Genomic DNA, 18,818 nt, shown 5'->3' on the forward strand with positions numbered 1-18,818 from the left:
CGCAAAAGTCCATATATCCGCATAGGAAGTGGTGCATCTTTTTTTTTTTTGGGCCACGCTAATATGTATGTGTTATATACATACATAAATAAATCAAATTTCATCTACTATTTTCAAAATATTTTATATTATGTGCGTCAGTTAAAGAAAGGTGTTGTTGTTGGTAAATTATAAGTAATTGCACAACAAACATTCAAGTACTTCCTTTGAGAATTATAAGTCATTAAACGCTAGTGAAGTTTACTTTTAAAGCCCTGTATTTTTAAGGTAATTATAGTTTGATTAAGTAAATATGTGTAAATATGTATGTATTAATCTATTATACGATAGTATGGAGTGTTAATAATGACTTAAATAGTTGTTAAGGAGTCGTGCAATAAAGCAATTAAGAAAGAAATCCTGTAAAAAGTGTTTGTCTTTTTTTAATCGTGGCATTTGGAGTCCCGCAGATTATGACACTTTACAACCAGAAAGAAATTTATAGGCTACCCAATTCACTTCAAAAAAGTTGTCCACCTGATATCGATGCTACTACGCCCACTTATAAGACTCTCACAATGGGCCCTTTGAGTCCGTTGTGGCAACGCATTTGACTGACGTGACGTGTAAAACGTACCGTAGTGCCACAATGAAAGTAATGCCGCATATAAAAGAGAAAAAAACCGATGCTTTTGTCGTGAATTCAAATGTTATATTTCGTTGTGTATAAAGAAATTGTTGTTGGTTGTGAAATAGGGCTTGTTCGAGCTTCAATCACAACCGCAGTGTTACATGATTTGTGAAAGTATTACGTTCGATGTAAAATTCTGGCAACATTATCAAAAGCATCACGTTCGAAGTGTCAAAAATTCGGCAAATGTTGCGCGCGAATACAAATAAATCGGCATCAAAAATTTTTTGTTTGCCAAACATCAGAAAAGTATCAGTTGAGCAATTGCACAGTGTTGCAAATTGTCATCAGTGCAGCAGTGTTGTCGCTTTTATTACGTGCCTCGAACAAGCCCATATAAAGGGTGATTTTTTAAGAGCTATAGGAAATTTTTCAACAAAACACACGTAAAATTCAGAAAAATGCATGAAATTTTTATTTAAATCGATAGTACAGTCCATATAATTGAATGTTTGAAGATTATTTCATGCAAGTGTTGACCGCGACTGCGCTCCACATGGTCCATCCGCTTAGTCCAATTTTGGCATACTATTTCCAATGCTTCGGCCGGTAATTGAAGCAGGCTTGTCTGAATAGACATAAGCTTTAACATAGCCCCACAAAAAATAAACTAAAGGCGTTATATCGCACGACCTGGGTGGCCAAGTGGCAGGTCCCGAACGTGAAATAAAATGTTCACCGAACTCGCCTCTCAACAGGTCCATTGTTACGCGTTCTGTGTGGCATGTGGCACCGTCTTGCTAAAACCACATGTCATACAAGTCAAACTCTTGCATTTTGGGCAAAAAAAAGTTGGATATCATTTCACGGTAGCGCTCACCATTCACAGTTACGTTACGATTCGCAGCATCTTTGAAAAAGTACGGTCCAATGATACCTCCAGCTCATAAACCGCACCAAACTATGACCTTTTCTGGATATATTGGTAGCTCTTGCAATTCTTCTGGCTGATCTTCACTTTAAAATCGACAATTCTGCTTATTTACGTACCCATTGATCCAAAAATGAGCTTCGTCGCTGAACACAATTTTTCGACTTTAAGGGGGGAGTCTGGTTTATGAGGTCTAAAAATTGCATCTCTTTGCGATTGTTTTTTTAAGGAAAAAATTAATTTAGCACTGCAAAGTTTTTTCTATCTTTGAATGAACATTTAAAAAGTATAAAAAATTTTTGTACTGGTTAAAATAAGTTGAAAAAAATGTTTAACATAGAAATTAGTGGAGCGCTGCAACGCTGGAGTTTCCAACTGGCGTACAAGATACAGCTCGTAATTATTATCTAAAGCAAAAAATTCAAATGGATTTCTAATTATCATGATTTTTTATTCTAGATGAACTAAGAAAACTGAGAGAAATTCCAAAATTTCAACTTTTTGGAGGTTTTAAAGAAAAAAATGCCCGTCTATAAAAAAAAAATTCACTTCAACTTGGTATAAAAATCTTGAAAATTTTTTTTTTTATCTATTTTGTTAGTTCAAATAGAAAAGAATTTAATACTGAAGGGAACAAGCTATGATTCATTTCAAAAGGTTCATTAGTTTTTTTTCATTCATGTACGCCAATTCAAAGTAATCATAAAAATGAAAAGTCGAGAAAAGAAGATAAAGTTTGTACTATAGCTGTCCGGTCACAGCGTAACTACCTAACGCTCGCCTACCTTTGGTTTTGTATCTACGGAAATATTGAGAATTAGGCTCTGTAACTTTATATGAATATTCTGAAATATATTAGGAATCGCTTAAAATGAAAAAAAAAATTAATTTTTTTGACCTTATAAACCAGGCTCCCCCCTTAAACTTTCTGAACAGAAAACGCATTTTTATAATAAAATTGAAGGATTTGCAAGCGTTGTTCGTTATAGACCAAACTAAAGATGTTTGACAGTGAAGCAAAACACGAAACGTGCGTCAGCTGTTTAAACCAACTGTTTAAAAAGATAATAACTAAAAAATCACCCTTTATTATAATATAAAATTAATGCTTAGTGAAGCAGAAGGGTTTTAATAGAATTTATGGTAGTCGAAGACGCACATTCATTTTCCAAGACAATTTGGTGAATCCTAGCCTTTTCTTTATTATTTCAAGTTTTTATCGTAAAGATAAGAGCGCATATGAATTGACTCAATTAGTTTAAATTTCATTTGTTTTCTGCATTTAATTTGAAATAATAAAAAACACCAAAGATTTGGCGTACGGCAAAATTAGAATGTTGATCAAAAAGCACCGGGAATGTTTAATTTAAACGAACCGCGCACGTGAGCATCGATCCATACCTTCCATCGGGCCAGACAGTCAATAAAGAATATTATTTAGCCATTTTGAAGCGTTTGAGAGATGCTGTACGTTGCAAACGGCTGGAAATGTGGGCAAACAATTCTTGGATTTAGCATGATGAAAACGCGCCATCGCACCGAGCCCAAATTGTGCTGGATTATATGACCAAACACCAAGTAAATACCATCGTACAAGTACCGTATTCAACTGATATGGCCCCATTCGACTTCTTTTTGTTTCCCAAGTTGAAATTACCACTTCGTGGCAGGAGATTTCAGTCGATCAAAGAGATCGAAGAGAATGCGACGAAGCTGAATGAGCTGAAGGCCATCCCTTCGTCGGCCTACCAGAGGTGCATGGAGGACCGGGTTAAACGTGGTCACATATGTGTTGCTTCAGACGGGTTATATTTTGAAGGAGATACAACAGATTTGTCTGAAATTTAACTCTGTTTTGTTTTATTCAAACATTCCCGGTACTTTCTGATCATAGGGTATGTGGCAGCTTCGACTCAAATTTTTTGTTTGTTTGTTTTTCCTTGTTCACTCCTCCCGGGAGTATAGGGCCTCGACAAGACTTGTCTTGCGTTGGTTTCGTTAATCTATTTGATTTCAGACAGGGTAGATAATTAGCCTTTCCCTACCAGTCCTAAGTGGTGGAAATGCCCAACTGTCGTTGATTAGATACAACGCCTTCTTTACTGCTTGGGACGCCATCTGTGTTTCACATTTTTCTGCAGAAGGATCGCACAGGTGGTTGAGGACATCGCTAAATTTGGTGTGTCTGCGCTACTCCCTCTTGCTGGCGTCACTGATGCAATGTGTAACTGTTTGCTTTTGCTTGTTTTAGCAGCCACAATGCAAATAATGCGCTGACTATTGTGCGGGAGTAAGGATGAAATGGACTAGGTTTTGGGTTTGAGTAATAAGATTTTTTTTTTTTAAACAGAGAAAGTAGGTAAATTTGGAAAAGTGGGAGGACCGTGCTTTACGTGCCGGTTCGAACCCACAACATCTGGGATGGCAGGCTAGTGACTACGCTAGATTACCGAGGCCGCCAAATACAATTAGTATACCTATTTTGCTGTCAGACAAATTCGCTGCCGCAACAGACGAAACGGACCCACTGTGACGGGCCCATAGTTGTGTGTGACAGCAATTCAGAAAAGTATTAACACATTGGAAAATACTAGCATTTAATAAGACAAACTCAGAACAGAATTGGACAAACGTCAAGGATGATAGATTACAAATTAGATTTGGCCAATGCCTGTGATGAAAAACAAAATTGTGAGAGGAACTTCGGTTGCCACATCACGGGAGAGATTCGCCAGCCAAAATCTACACGATAATTTCACACATATTCACACACTCGTCCAATCGGTCATTGTTCAGATAGTAGGTAGGTAGGTGAAATGGTTGAAGTGCCAGTCTGGCTCTCCTCAAGTAGTACTAAAGCGCCGTTTTGATACGATCCAGGCAGATATCTACAGCCAGCCAGAGCTGTTGATATTATGGAGAAGATTGATGGATCTAGGTTGGCGCACTGCCCCAGACTATCGAAGAAAGGAGCACCCAGTGACCTTAATAGGCTAGCTGACAAACAGTCTCCTTCTCTGAAAGGTCCCTACAGCTTCTGCAATGGGGGTTAAATGGTAACCCTAGCTTTTCCGCGTGTGTGCCGATCGTCCAGTGGCCGGTAAACACAGCTACGAGTTTGGAAATTGAATGGCGAGGAGTCCAAAGGACTTTCTGAGTCCTTCGTATATTTTACTGGGGCCAAAGGGTCTTCGAAATAGCACATGAAGAAATGGAGCTCCTCCATCTTTTCTGCGTTTTCCTCAGAAATAATTTGTCAACTGTTAGGCGGGATGTCTCTGATACCAATTTAGTCCTCTTCTTGGCAAGCTCATCAGCAAATTCATTTCCCTCTACGTTCCTATGTCCTGGAACCCAGATCAGAGAAATGTTACCTGCACACCCAAGAGATTTGATTTCCTTACAGAAGTTTACTAGTTTCGTTGGCGTCGTCAGAGCCTTGATCGCGGCTTGACTATCGGAGAAAAACTTATTAAGTAACATTGCGTTAATTCTTTTCGTATATCACTAACACATTCTTAGTTTTTTTATAAACAAACCGATTCGTAGCTCCTATTAAGTCAGTCCGACGGCCGATTCCGTCAAATTCGCTAAGAGTAGGCTAACGGTCTGATATTGGCCACACCATACAAATCTTTTCACCGTGGGGCAAACGTAATATTCACAGATGAATCTTCCTTTTGGGCGAATAGTTGCACTCGTCGCTCCTGCTGTACTGCTAATAATCGACAACTTCAACGAACTGATATTTGGGTGAATAAATAATAATTTAACAAGCATGGCCGGTGGATCTGACCCAACACACATCACCAGCCAGCCGAATGCCTCTGCTGCTAACGCTGCGTTTACTTTAGTTTACCTAATAATTTATTATCATAAAAGCTTTTCAAAATAAAAATTTAAAATAAATAAATACAAAAATTTACCAATAAGCAATATTACCGTCAGCTGCGAAGATTTTTGGGAAAACTATGTAGACAACAATGGGTTTTACAAGAAGACAACTATGCCAAGCAGCGAAGCCGAAGGTATGTAGAGTGGAAGCAGCTAAATGAAATGTTGGATTGGCCTTCATAGTCGTCTGATGTCAACCCTATTGAAAATGTTTGTATAGTAGTTAAGCAAAGACTCAAAGAAAAAAATTTGGGCTATCAAACAGTCAATGCAAATTTGGCGGATTTGGCAAAATTTAGCTGAGCCGCAATTTATTTATTTCAGTCTACGGAGAAATGCGCAGAAATTAACCTAAAGTATGGCTCAAAGATGGAGCTATACAATTCAGTTTATTAGAACCAAGTTGGTGGTTGGTTTCCAAGCTTTGGCGGCCCAGCTCCTATCAGATTAACTGTATATACGAAAGAAGAGCGTGAAGCGCAACCGTAACCGTTTAAAAAAAACAGGTCATTTCAAAAAAACTGCCACTGCGTTGTGTTTTGGTCTTAAATATCAAATAATAGAGCAAGATTTTCTAGACATGTTTGCTTCCCAGCAGAAAATGGTAAACCTCCTAGTGTTTATCTGCAGTGTAGTGTAGAAAAGGCTCCTCATCTGCCGTTCGGAGGCGGCATAAAACTGTAGGCCCCTCCATTTGTGGAAAAATGGGGAATTTTTTATATATTTTTATAAAATATTTTATTATATGAAATATATAATTTAACGAATTTAAAGAAGTACTAAATTTTTCCTGCTCCATTCTTACTATAAATGAAATACCCACCATTCTCTCAGGGCGTATGGCAATATTTTCATACTGTTTGGTTCCAATATTAATTATCCAAGTTATTATTTTTTTCTTTCTTTCCACCTGATAACCATCACCAAAAATGATATTTTGTCGATATTAATTTAAAAGATAATAATGTGATAATGTTTGACATATTCTTATCTTACCATATATAAACTTAAAACATTTGCGCCAAACGGCAGCCCTGTGCGATACTTTTCATCCGTACTGTTCATAAACAAATGTGAGCACGTGTGTCAATTGTATTTGATATTTGCCTACTCTGGTCACTATCTGTGATTTTAATTTACGATTTTTAATACAATTTTTATAAAGTTACTCTTTTTAAAACCATATACGCGAAAATATGAAAAGGCTAAGTGAGGAGCGAGCAAAGGTTCTTTTTGAAAAGTTGTCCAAATAGTGAGTATAAGATATAGTAAAGCTGAAGCAAAAAACTAATAAATAAAAATAAAATTCCAGCATTGGCACCAATGTGAAGCAGCTGATAGACCGGCCGGATGGAACATATTGCTTCCGTGAGCACAGGGATCGTGTATATTACGTTTCGGAGCGTATACTTAAACTATCTGAATGCTTTGGCCCAGAAAAGCTTGTGTGTGTTGGTACTTGCTTTGGAAAATTCTCAAAAACAAACAAACTGAAATTCCACATTACCGCACTCTATTATCTTGCGCCTTATGCCCAATATAAAGTCTGGGTAAAACCATCATTTGAACAGCAATATCTATACGGCAATCATATTCCAAAATCAGGGTTAGGACGTATCACTGAGAATGCCGGTCAGTACCAAGGTGTGGTCGTCTACTCCATGAATGATTTACCACTTGGATTCGGTGTGTTGGCGCGTTCTACGACAGAATGCAAGACTGCAGATCCAATGACTACTGTTTGCTTCCATCAGTCAGACATTGGTGAATACATCAGATCGGAGGATACGCTTTTTTAGTGTTTTATTTATTAGATAATGAGTAATTTAGATGTAAATAAAAATCAAAACTATGTTTTAGCAATAGTGTCGAAATTATTTGAAGCAAGATAGTGTACATAAGGAAATAATGCGCATTTCGCAAGAAAAAAAAAACAAAATAAGGTTCGATAGAACTATTCATGCTGGTTACAACGGTGGAGCGGAAGGAATAAATATATACAACGGTACCAAAAAATTAGTTGCATAAACAAAAATGCAGGAGATATTGAAGGTCAAAGGTGAATTACACGCAGATTACAGAGAAAGGAAAACAAAAAGAAAATTAAAAGAGTCACTAAAACACCTTTTTTATGTAAATACTTTTTAGGTTTTTGAAAAAAAAAACAAATAAGTTTATAAAAAAGTACACAAACATGTACATATATATATAAAACAATTTTTTTTCGAAAATTTGCTAAATTAACATAATTTAAATATGATTTCGTAAAAGGTATATTCAACTACCTTTCATTTGAAATGCCATGGGTCTGCTCATGAAGTAACAACAATTTTAACAAATAGCAAAGTAGGGGAAAGTGAGAGAGCAAAATGGCATCTCATTTTGAGAAGTTGCAAATTTTGACTGGATAAATTTTTACTTGTAAGAATGTGCAAGTGAGAAAAACAGCTGATGGCAAAGTAAAGACAAACACGAATTAAAATTTGCTAATGGAATATTCTTCATCTGGCAACGGTGATGAAATGCGACTAATTATTGTGGACAAAATGAAATCATGTGATTCTGAAGCTCGTTATTTTACATTTTATTTGCTTTTATGTTACTGGTTTTGCATTCATGTACTTTTTTGATATTTTTCTCTTTGAGAGAGATTTCTCGCAAATTAAGTTACTGGAAAGTTACTGGATAATTTCTACATGAACAGACCTAATTATTACAAATGATCAAGTTTTAGTGTTCATGAACAAAACTAGCAAAGAAGGGGAAAGTGAGAGATCAAATGGCATCTTATTTTGAGGAGAAGTTGAAAGTTTTTACTGGATAAATTTTTACTTGTAAGTATTTGTAACTGAGAAACAGTTGATCGCAAAGTAAACATAAACACGAAATTCAAATTTTGGAATTGAGTCAAAGTTCTAAACTTAAATAAAAGTGGTGATTAAAATGGAGAATGTAATTAAATATATTTTAGTTAAAATTTATTTGATGTCATATATTAAATAGGAATGGATCAATGATGCAGAGGCATGTACTTCTGAACCACAGCCTAGAGTCACCTTTGCTGCAGTTTCCGACAGACTTGTACTTCTGGGTTATTAACTAAATTTGGCAATAAAGCTGTGCTTGCCACAGTAATACAATGTCTAATGGAATGATCTGATGTTGAAATGGAACAAATTATTGTGGAGAAAATAAGATCTTGTGATGCTAAGTTGCTGCTTGTTTTGCTTTTATTTGCTTCTCCTTTTGAATTTAATATGAGGTAGCTCAACTAAAAGAATGTTTAATTTTTGTAATTTTTCCCGCCAACAATTTAATCAGCTGTTCGTGAAACTTGCAAATTGTTACTGATTTGCGTGCTTGAACTTTTTTGATATTTTTTTCTTTGCGAGCGAATTTACGGAATTTAAGTTACTGCATAGTATTTACATGAACAAACCTCATGCGGCTATTGCACTTCACAAAAAAAGCTTCATTGAATCAACACAAAACTCGCAAAAAAAAAGTTTTAGTTCCGTTGCAATCAGCATAAACCTCAATCGAACCTCATTTTTTGCCTCTCTCTAGCGAAACCAAGAGTGAATATTCTGTACATCGCGTAGCGAAACAGTGCGCATTCTTATATTTGGTATATATTGCCCTCTCCTGCTCTAGCAGAAAGTTGGATAATTCGGATAATTCTTTGTAAAGAAACAAACTTTGTACACTGCTGTTGATCAGCTGTTAATCAGCTGTGGTTTAATTAAATCTTCACGCATTTTATAGTTTATTACACAGAAATCGAAGAAAAATATATTATGAGTTTCATTAGGAGTGGGCGTCGAATACTCATAGCGGGCATATTGCCAAGCTTACCGGGCGATCCATCGCAGAATGACATCGTTTCTAAAGACACAAAGACTTACAAGTCATATCTGCAAAACAAACCAGACGTGAATGAGACCGGATGGGAGCGTTTGAAAAATTTGTTTAAAGTTGAGTAAGTTGGGTGTTTGAAAATATTTTGGTTTGTTTGTAAATATTCATAAAATTGTTTTTCCAACAGCGAATTTGGCAGTATATCTTCAGACTTGAACTCAATTTATCAGGCGGGTTTTGTCGGCTTTATGTTTGGCGCTATTTATGGCGGTGTTATACAATCTCGGACGGCATACATGAACTTTATGGAGAGTAACCAAGCGACAGCATTTAAATCACATCTTGATGCAAAAGTAAGTGGGGTAAAATAATTTTAATATATATCACGACATACAGTTTTTTTTTTTTTTTTGTAGCGCAAATTGCAAGATGAGGTAACCATGAGTTTTGCGAGAGGTGGATTTAAATGGGGCTGGCGAATTGGTTTGTTCACGACTTCATACTTGTGAGTACAAACGTTTATGCCTATGGAAATACAAATAAAAACAAGGGATTTCAACATTTTCAGTGGCATAATCACATGCGTGTCCGTGTATCGGGGTAAATCCTCCATCTTTGAATATATTGCAGCAGGTTTAATTACCGGCAGCCTATATAAAATGAACTTAGGTCTACGAGGCATGGTTGCGGGAGGTGTTGTTGGTGGTGTGCTGGGGACCGTAGCAGGTGCGGCATCGCTTGCACTACTCTATGCATCTGGTACTTCCATGGAAGAGATACGTTATTGGCAATATAAATGGCGATTACAGCGTGAAAATGTTGTGCACGAGGCAATGAAGGTAAGAATGTACTGATCAAACATTGTCCATACGGTTTTCATTACTTTTATCCACTATTCAGGCGCAAGAAGACATAGCACATAAAACGCCCAGTCTCTTTAAGGAGCACGATGAAAAAGTTGGCGATAAAGTAACTTTGGATGCTATTAAATAAAACCTCGACAGGAAAAAGGATCGAAAACAATTGTGTTTAAGTTAACTAGTAGAAAATTAACTTTTTATTTTGGATGTACACACACATGTATAATTAATAATAGATACATTTTTATGTTATATTGCAATTTCTAAACGCTTAAATACAGCTATACAGCTACATATGTATATAGAAGACGACACATAATTTTTTTTTTTGTTAAACAAAAGGGAGCAAATTTAATTGTTCAACATCAACTTTTATGTATTTGGTAAATGTATATGTATGTGTATTGTTTGTTTTATTGACTACAATTTTTTTATATGGGTCAGAGCCATTATTATGCATTAGAAAACATATCACGTTCCCACAAAGGTCGGTTCTATATTACCGAAACGACCCGGATTTATATCGTTTACATCCAGCCAAGGACTGTCACTCAAGCAGCATTCCCCAAACATTTTTGGGGAATAGTTATATATCATTAGTTGTTTGAAAGCGCTACAAAATTATTAAGATCAATAAGAAAGATCGTACCATTAGAAAGGAATAAGGCAGTAAATCTTTACATGTATGCATTTGTGTACATTTACGTAACTATTAATAGATATTGCGTGGAAGTGAACACAAATAAACATAATTTCTAACATTCAATACTATTACACATTATGTTTATGTACATATATGTATGAATATCTTGTAGACACTTCTTATAGTTAAATACTTGAATCATGATAAAATGCGAGTTAAACATCAGGTGGAAGAATAAAGAAAGCATTAGTCAAATTATTGCCGCGAGGTTGTCAAGTTGCCGAATAGAGTTCTATGTCCATTCTGCACTTAAGATTGCTCTTGTGGTCGAGTCAGACGTTTTGCACCGCGACTAGGTGGGCCTTTAGGTTTCGCAAATGCTGGTCTGCTGGCAAGTTTTTTTGGATGGAGTTCTTCGAGCAGAAACTCCTCAGTCAATTCAGAACCACTATCGATTTCCAACTAAAAAACAAATGCGTAACAAATTTAAAATACTTCAACTGAAAAATACTTCTATAACACTTACCTTTTTCGCAACATTTACTCCAAACGTGCTCAAGTTGTCCAAAAATGGTGCTTTGCAGCTGGAATACATCATACGTTCACGCACCGAACATGTATACCCAGGCATAGAATATATGAAAACAAATGCTTCTTGATAGTCACCGTCATGCGTGTGCTTGAAGAGGTATAAATGATAGCGTGCATGTTCGGTCGGCACCTGATGGGGCAATTCATTCAGCGGCACCACTGCTGCCTTCGACACATGTATGCGCTCCTCGTCCAAATCGATACGAAATTGAAGATAGTCATACGAACCTCGTAGCAAATCCTTAACAGCCGCAACAGTGGCATCAGACATTGCACACACTACTCCGCCCAGGGTTTGGTGACGCGTATCCGTATTAATATCGGTGTTAATTTCAGTTTTGCGCAACTCTACCAGCTCTTCCTCACGAGTGGTTAGTGGTGCCGGTGCTGCAAAGTCTTGTTTATGCCGTACGTAGCCTTCAAAAGTAGTCTCTTCTAAGGTTGTTGCGTGTATTTCCTCAGTAATATGCGCCGAACCGAATTCGGTTTTAAGCGTTGCTTTTGTGGAAGCATAAACCATCTTTTGTCGTATTGTTGCCGTATCCGGCACCCAACTCAACAGCAGCCATGCATAACCAAGCGAGGTTTTACTATCCAACCGATAAAGTATATAACATGGTACATTTTCTTCTAACAACGGTGCAATTAACTTGTCATAGTCCCTCTCCCAGTCTTTTTTTACCTCTGCTGTAGCTGTACAGTTAAGTTCCTCTGTAAGGAATTTATTACCAATTTTCACGTTCAGTTATTTACAAATACTTGCATTCACATTGTTTCTATGCTTTTTATTACGAATTAATTTGCTCTTACCATTTTCTATTGAAACTTTTATAACCCGCAGCTTTCCGTTTTTGCTTTTCCCAAAAACTTTTGTAAGTTTATCATTACCTGGAATGAATTATATGGTGAATTCCGCAATATTAGAATATATTTTATATCCAATATACATCTTACGTACCTTTTATACCAGTTTGATGCGACATTTTTCTATTTTTGGCTAATTTTTATTTTCGGCAAATACCTGGAGATAAATTACAATTACTCACTCCAACACAGCAACAAAAAATGTTTACTGCTATCAGGGTTGCGTTGCTGTTGGCCAATACTTTTTAATGCATTATGATCCACGGTGTTGCTTTTCCCCAAACTAATAAATTGTCACTTATAAAACTCCAGTTATGCTAATCCTGCTTCTCTATCGGAGTAGGGTCTTGTAAAATATTTACTCCATCAAAGTGTAATTTTTTCTGAACGAACTTCAATGATTCTAATAAGAACAATTTAATCGAATTAGGCAGCTCTGCTGCACAGCTGGCAAGATTCTGCATAACTGTGGCAACGAAAACTCCACTAGATTTCGTGTTTTTGTTGTTGTGCCACTGTCATGGCGTAATTTTCTTGATTCTATCTTAGTAAATACAATAATTAAAAGTAAAATTTTTGAATACAAACCAAGTATAGAAAAAGTTTAAATAAATAGCGTTTTAGATAAAAGAGAACGCGTGAATTATCGCCTATTTGCATAAAAGGTTCGGGTAGTCTAAAATGAGTGAATTCTTTAAATCAGCAATGGGCTACTTCAATACAGCCCCAAATACCAATATTGGTGGAGATACTGAGAATGGTAGTTCTGGCAACGTAGCTCCTACGTCAACTGCAACGACAAACGAGTTTTGTGGACAAATTGTTGAAGTAGCAGGACATAAGCTCCGTGTAAAGCAAGTTATTGCTGAGGGTAAGACACTGTTGACTCCCCCTCAATTTTGCATTCGTTAATAACTGGTCGTTTGGCTATTACCACCTACAATACATACACCTATGAATATTCTACAATATGACAACGAAAAATCGATAATGCAAAAACCCTATACCTGACGGAAATTAACACTTATCCTTCCAGTAGCATTTGATATAGAATCTAAAAAAATATTTAATTTACGTTCGCGTCATTAGCAAAAAAATTATAACGCTTAATGCATGCTAGCACAAAAATATATTTGGAACCTATAAATAAAACAGACACAGTTTCGAGCTTAGTGCATTTTTCACATCTTTTCGTTACTTATTAACATTAACATGCATATGTATTTATAGCTGAGAGTATTCATGTTTTTACGTTGCACGTTCCAAACATAATTGTTTAGCATGCATATCTTTAAGTTAGATTTATTTTCAAAGAAATCTGTAATTCCATGAAAGAACAACCAATACAGTCATGCATGAATGTTTAAAAAATATCTTTGTCTATCGTATTGCCTTTTTATTGTTATCGCTAAATTTATTTATTCTTAACAAAATTCGTCGGACAATTAGAATCATTTTCATATACTCTACTCTGTGTTATCGTTTTGCGCTTACTTGCAGGCGGTTTTGCTTTTGTATATGTCGCGCAAGATTTGCACAGTGGTAAAAAATACGCCCTCAAGCGGCTCATTGGTACAGATAAGGCAGCTTGTAATGCCATCATTAATGAAATTAACACACACAAACAGCTTTCCGGACATCCGAACATTGTTACATTTGTCGGAGCATCATTTATCGATAAAACAACTGGACCTCAACAGCGCGCAGAATATTTGCTACTAACGGAGCTTTGTAATGGTAATAAGACGTTGTACTAAAAAGCTGATTCCAATTTCTAATGTATTTGAAAAAAAAAAAACAAAAAAAATTAGGAGGTTCGCTTATAGATTGCTTGAATACTCCACTCGATCCCGCATTGGTCCTGCGTGTTTTCTATCAAGCATCTCGTGCCGTGGTTCATATGCACACTCAAACACCACCAATAACACATCGCGATATCAAGGTGCGCAAAAATGCCTACAAAATATAACTTATATTAAATTCTAGATCTATAATAGGCATAAAATAAATTGGATTATAAATTTATGTTTTTGCAGATCGAGAACTTTCTTATCGGCAATGATAAACAACTTAAACTCTGTGACTTTGGATCTACAACCAAAGAAACATATGCCCCGACAATTGATTGGGGCGCGAAACAACGTAATATTCTAGAAGATCAGGTACATACACCATTATGTGTTGCTAAAGTCTTAGTTGAATTTTGCTTGTTTTTATATTCCAGCTTAGCTCTGTCACAACACCAATGTATCGCGCGCCCGAAATGCTAGACACATGGTCAAATTACGAAATCGGTATAAAGGTGGATATTTGGGCTTTGGGTTGCATTTTATATGCTTTATGCTTCCAAAAGCATCCGTTCGAAGATTCAGCCAAACTGCGCATCGTTAATGGGAACTATATTTTACCAACTGATTCGCGTTTTCACTGTTTTCATGAAATAATCAAAGGTAATATTCAATTTTCCGTTTTTTTAATATTTAGCCTAAGCTTTTATTTTGTCCTTTAGGCTGCCTAAATGTAAATCCAGCGCATCGCTTCAATATATCGATGGTGCTAGAACGTTTGGCTGCTATTGGAGAAACAAAAAATTGGTCGCTCAAAGGTGCTCTTGATTTGCACGGCAAACCTATAGAATCTCCTCAGCCTAGAAGTCCAATAAATTGCACAAGTTCTCCGCAAGTTAGTGGTGGCACTGGAGCACAACTCCCACAACCAACACCTAAAGTTGCAGAAAGTGTTGGCATATCTACTTTTTATGTGGACGACTGTTCAGGCTCGGCTGCCCAGCCAGCAGGCAATAATCAACCACAGCACCAGCTACCTAATAATCCACCAAGTGCACAAGCCGGGAACCCTGGTGCATCAAATAGTAGTTTATTTTCATCGTTGCGTGGAGGTGCTGGAAGTTTTCTAAAAAATCTCAAAGACACTTCCTCAAAGGTTATGCAAACAATGCAACAAACTATCGCTCGTACTGATCTAGACATAAGTTACATAACGTCGCGTATTCTTGTGATGCCTTGTCCTTCAGAGGGATTTGAATCAGCTTATAAAACTAATAATATTGAAGATGTGCGATTGTCCATTGAAAGTCGTTTCCCACCACAAAAAGTAAGCATATATAATTTTGGGCAAAGTAACTGTCCACGACTGTCGCCACCAGTACGCACTGTCGAAGTGGGTTCCATTTATGCTTGTGTGCAGGCACATTCGCCCAGTCTGCAAGGTATGTTTTCGGTCGTCGAAGACATGTACGGCTTCCTAATCGCCGACCCTAAATCTGTGGTTATCATTCAAACGAGTGACTCAGGTGGTTGTTCTGCGGCTACAATAGTTGGGGCGCTTCTCATGTACGCGAACTTAGTGCAGGAACCCGAAGACGCAGTGCAAGTGTTCGCTGTGAAGCGCCATCCCATTAACCTTAGACCATCGGAATTCCGTTATTTATATTATTTTGGCGATATTTTGCGTCCAACACCGCTATTACCGCACTACAAAAGCATCAACTTAGTTTCGTTGAGTTGCCAACCTGTGCCGCGTATGACCAAAGCACGGGATGGCTGTCGTATTTACATGGAAGTCTACTGCAATGATCGACTATTCTTGAGCACTTTGCAGGATTACGAAAAGATGAGGTGAGCTAGAATCTATTTTCAGTTAAATGCTAATTCGTGTCGATGTTAAACAATAAATTTTCAAAAATTTCTTAGATTGTATTTGGCAGGACCAGGTAAAATTACATTGCCCATCAATCTGACGGTCTGCGGAGATCTGATAATCGTACTCTATCACGCGCGAAATGCGCTCAAAGGCATGGTGCGCCCACAAAGCTTAAAGATATGTCAATTTCAAATAAACACTGGTTTTATCCCGGAACAAGAAACATTAATCACATTCTCCCTGAACGATTTGGATGATTTACCGGATGCCGATCAGGTGCATCATGACTTTTCGGTTTCGCTGTCTTTGACTTTTACGGATAACGAATGTCCGCCTAGTAGAAATCCGCCCTGGGTGCCAGCAAAACCAAAACGCGACGCGCAACATCTCTTTAGTTCACAGTTGGAATACGAGGAAATGGTAGATAATTTTGGTAAGTCCTGCTATTTTGAACGCGAGGCAAATAAGTGGTTTATTTTATTTTCATACAGTCACAAAACCTAGTACAAAACACCCAACAAAGTCTGCAAGGCCGCAGCCTCCAAAAGAAAGTATAGAAAAATCCTTGCGTTCTAATTCACCGCTTATATTGCCGGATGTCACCGAAATAAAACATGAAGATGTGCAACACATCCAGCCTGAACCATCACCTCCAATTGATTTGCTCAATTTGAACCAGCCCCAACCGCAACTGCCGGTGCAAGATCCCCAAGCCACAGCAATGCCAACAAGCGACGCTAGTTTCGATTTACTGGGCGCTTTCGGGGATGATAACTCAACAGGTATAGGCTCAGCACCAATACCTGATATTTTGGGTAAGAATTTCAATCCATTGCAGGCTAAAAAGTAATTGAAAGCATAATGTTTTTTGCGCTTAACAAACTGCTTTTGAATTAATAATTTTAATTTTAACTATTTTTTTATTAAAATGTCAATTACGATTTTAGAAAACAACATACAGCCCACTTCAAATGCCGATCTTGATGATATCTTCGGCTCGGTCGCCTCGGCAGCGCCGAGAATCAATGTAGAATTCAATAGTAACAACACACCACTTAATGCAGGCGCATCCCGGTCTGCAAAGTCAACACCCACGCCAGCAACAGGCACTTTCTTCGGCTCAGTGCCAACGTTCAACACCAACCCCAGCAAGGAGCCATCACCACAAAATGTTGGTATAAAAAACATACACTATTTAGTTGTTGTAATTTGTTGTTGCCGTTGAAATATTTTAGCCAAAAGATCCATTCGCTGATATTGCCAATTTAGCTTCTGGTCTCAATATCAACTTCAATCCACATACATTGGGCAGTAAATCAACAGGTGCTACACCCATCGGCAATAGCCCATATACAACACAATTTTCCAGCCCCACACACACCACAAGCGGTGTGCGAACACCACACCCACCGCAGCCAACCGCAACTGCCTCGCCGAATCATGTGAAGTCGCCAAGTAGTGTGGGCGGTTTTGGTGCGTCCTTTACGCCTGGTCCACCATTCTCGTCATCTTCTGGCCAAAATTCCAATCGACAATCGCCGCAAGCCACACCAGCAACGGCTGGGTCAAATGCGCAATCAAATAGACCAGACTATAGTCGGTCGAATTTCGATACGCCAAAGTCGGGGCAAAATACTGGTGCACAAGCTAATAAGAATGCTGACATTTTCGCAGATATACTGGGTGAACAAGGATACAACTTTGGCAGCAAAATGCATCAGGGGCCACGGTCCATCAATGAAATGCGCAAAGAGGATCTCATTAAGGAAATGGATCCGGAAAAAGTTAAAATCATGGAATGGGTATGTACTTGCGCTATTTAATATACATACGGATTTGTAGCATTTAAGTAATTAATTCATTTTTTTTAGACTGAGGGCAAGAAGAGTAACATAAGAGCGCTCCTATGTTCGATGCACACGGTGCTTTGGACTGGCGCAAAATGGACGAAGTGTGAAATGTCCACACTCATTACGCCGGCCGATGTAAAAAAATCGTACAGGCGCGCCTGTCTTGCTGTACATCCGGATAAGGTGAGCAAATTGACGCCGCAGAAATTTTTGTACTGGCTAATTAATTTTTTTTTTTTTTTTTAATTTATTAGCATAACGGCACGGAAAATGAAAGCATAGCTAAGTTAATATTTATGGAGCTAAACAACGCTTGGACTGATTTTGAGAATGATACCACACAACAAAATTTATTTAACACATAAAATGTGTAATTACAGTGCGAACAATGCAGAGCATCGATACCATCAGCAAGACCTGCCGCGAACCAATCTTTTTTGAGATGCGTTAAAAAGCATTAAAAGTAGTTAATATAGGAATATATAAATAAATTACATACATAATTTTTATGTGAGTATGAGTTTTCTTAATCTAGCCCGTAAATGACTGGTATATGTAATTGCTTATGAATCATTAACTGTAAGTTTCGAGTAGTAACACTATACCAGATGTATTCTTGTATGCGTACATATTATTTGAAACAATAATTCTAAAAAATAATAGCCAATGCAATTGATTCTTGTTTTCTAAATGGTCTGATCTATTTACTTAATTGCTCTACTAAGAAAATGCCTTAAATAGTTACTATTTTTTACGTTGACTTGTTTCACTACCGATTTAAAATCAAATGGAATATTGGTCACACGCAAGTTTTCTTTTTATCAAAAATAACAAAAATCATTTGAATTTGAAAAGAGAGTGTAAAAACGATTTAAGAAGCATTTATATTTACTCGAGCTAGTTTTTTTTTACTTACACTAGTTTTAAAGCAGTCAGATTTGTTTATATGGCAAACAGTATTGAATAAATATATAAATTTATATACATACATACATAAATTGTGGAATTCGAAATCAATGTAGAGTAAGATTTAGTTTTGTTTATGCTTAATATC

At 37.1% G+C, this 18,818-nt stretch overlaps 4 protein-coding genes across 4 annotated transcripts; 3 read left to right on the top strand and 1 right to left on the bottom strand.

Annotated features, from left to right (window-relative positions):
• Positions 1–6,513: 6,513 nt before the first annotated feature.
• LOC128855748 (60S ribosome subunit biogenesis protein NIP7 homolog) lies at positions 6,514–7,298 on the top strand. The gene is made up of 2 exons (XM_054090904.1): positions 6,514–6,687; positions 6,748–7,298. Exons 1-2 carry the CDS (start codon positions 6,632–6,634, stop codon positions 7,232–7,234), a joined length of 543 nt encoding a protein of 180 aa, XP_053946879.1. The 5' UTR covers positions 6,514–6,631; the 3' UTR covers positions 7,235–7,298.
• A 1,839-nt stretch (positions 7,299–9,137) lies between these two features.
• Positions 9,138–10,460, top strand: LOC128855746 (RPII140-upstream gene protein). Its single transcript, XM_054090903.1, has 5 exons — positions 9,138–9,414; positions 9,481–9,646; positions 9,710–9,798; positions 9,862–10,132; positions 10,194–10,460. Exons 1-5 carry the CDS (start codon positions 9,233–9,235, stop codon positions 10,284–10,286), a joined length of 801 nt encoding a protein of 266 aa, XP_053946878.1. The 5' UTR covers positions 9,138–9,232; the 3' UTR covers positions 10,287–10,460.
• Positions 10,461–10,827: 367 nt separating this feature from the next.
• LOC128855745 (twinfilin) lies at positions 10,828–12,464 on the bottom strand. Its single transcript, XM_054090902.1, has 4 exons — positions 12,346–12,464; positions 12,198–12,275; positions 11,323–12,098; positions 10,828–11,258 (listed from the first exon to the last, which is right to left on the bottom strand). The coding sequence occupies exons 1-4, from the start codon at positions 12,368–12,370 to the stop codon at positions 11,106–11,108; spliced, it is 1,032 nt and encodes a 343-aa protein (XP_053946877.1). The 5' UTR covers positions 12,371–12,464; the 3' UTR covers positions 10,828–11,105.
• Positions 12,465–12,732: 268 nt separating this feature from the next.
• Positions 12,733–18,273, top strand: LOC128855744 (cyclin-G-associated kinase). The gene is made up of 12 exons (XM_054090901.1): positions 12,733–13,122; positions 13,752–13,988; positions 14,063–14,193; positions 14,288–14,413; positions 14,476–14,701; positions 14,761–15,889; positions 15,965–16,347; positions 16,406–16,729; positions 16,862–17,085; positions 17,150–17,716; positions 17,786–17,947; positions 18,019–18,273. The coding sequence occupies exons 1-12, from the start codon at positions 12,933–12,935 to the stop codon at positions 18,127–18,129; spliced, it is 3,810 nt and encodes a 1,269-aa protein (XP_053946876.1). The 5' UTR covers positions 12,733–12,932; the 3' UTR covers positions 18,130–18,273.
• Positions 18,274–18,818: the final 545 nt, after the last annotated feature.

This window comes from Anastrepha ludens, chromosome 2 (assembly GCF_028408465.1).
Source record: "Anastrepha ludens isolate Willacy chromosome 2, idAnaLude1.1, whole genome shotgun sequence".
NCBI lineage: Eukaryota > Metazoa > Arthropoda > Insecta > Diptera > Tephritidae > Anastrepha > Anastrepha ludens.

Bases quoted from the DNA above. Each gene is read 5' to 3' on its own strand.
- LOC128855745 (XM_054090902.1), bottom strand. From the start codon at position 12,370: ATGTCGCATCAAACTGGTATAAAAG. The intron at 12,099-12,197 runs GTAAGAGCAAAT...AATTCCTTACAG, and splicing joins AAAAGTTTCAATAGAAAATG to AGGAACTTAACTGTACAGCT. The intron at 11,259-11,322 runs GTAAGTGTTATA...TTTGTTTTTTAG, and splicing joins GAGTAAATGTTGCGAAAAAG to TTGGAAATCGATAGTGGTTC.
- LOC128855748 (XM_054090904.1), top strand. From the start codon at position 6,632: ATGAAAAGGCTAAGTGAGGAGCGAGCAAAGGTTCTTTTTGAAAAGTTG. The intron at 6,688-6,747 runs GTGAGTATAAGA...ATAAAATTCCAG, and splicing joins TTTGAAAAGTTGTCCAAATA to CATTGGCACCAATGTGAAGC.
- LOC128855744 (XM_054090901.1), top strand. From the start codon at position 12,933: ATGAGTGAATTCTTTAAATCAGCAATGGGCTACTTCAATACAGCCCCA. The intron at 14,194-14,287 runs GTGCGCAAAAAT...ATGTTTTTGCAG, and splicing joins TAACACATCGCGATATCAAG to ATCGAGAACTTTCTTATCGG. The intron at 14,702-14,760 runs GTAATATTCAAT...TTTGTCCTTTAG, and splicing joins TTTTCATGAAATAATCAAAG to GCTGCCTAAATGTAAATCCA.
- LOC128855746 (XM_054090903.1), top strand. From the start codon at position 9,233: ATGAGTTTCATTAGGAGTGGGCGTCGAATACTCATAGCGGGCATATTG. The intron at 9,415-9,480 runs GTAAGTTGGGTG...TTTTTCCAACAG, and splicing joins AAAAATTTGTTTAAAGTTGA to CGAATTTGGCAGTATATCTT. The intron at 9,647-9,709 runs GTAAGTGGGGTA...TTTTTTTTGTAG, and splicing joins AATCACATCTTGATGCAAAA to CGCAAATTGCAAGATGAGGT.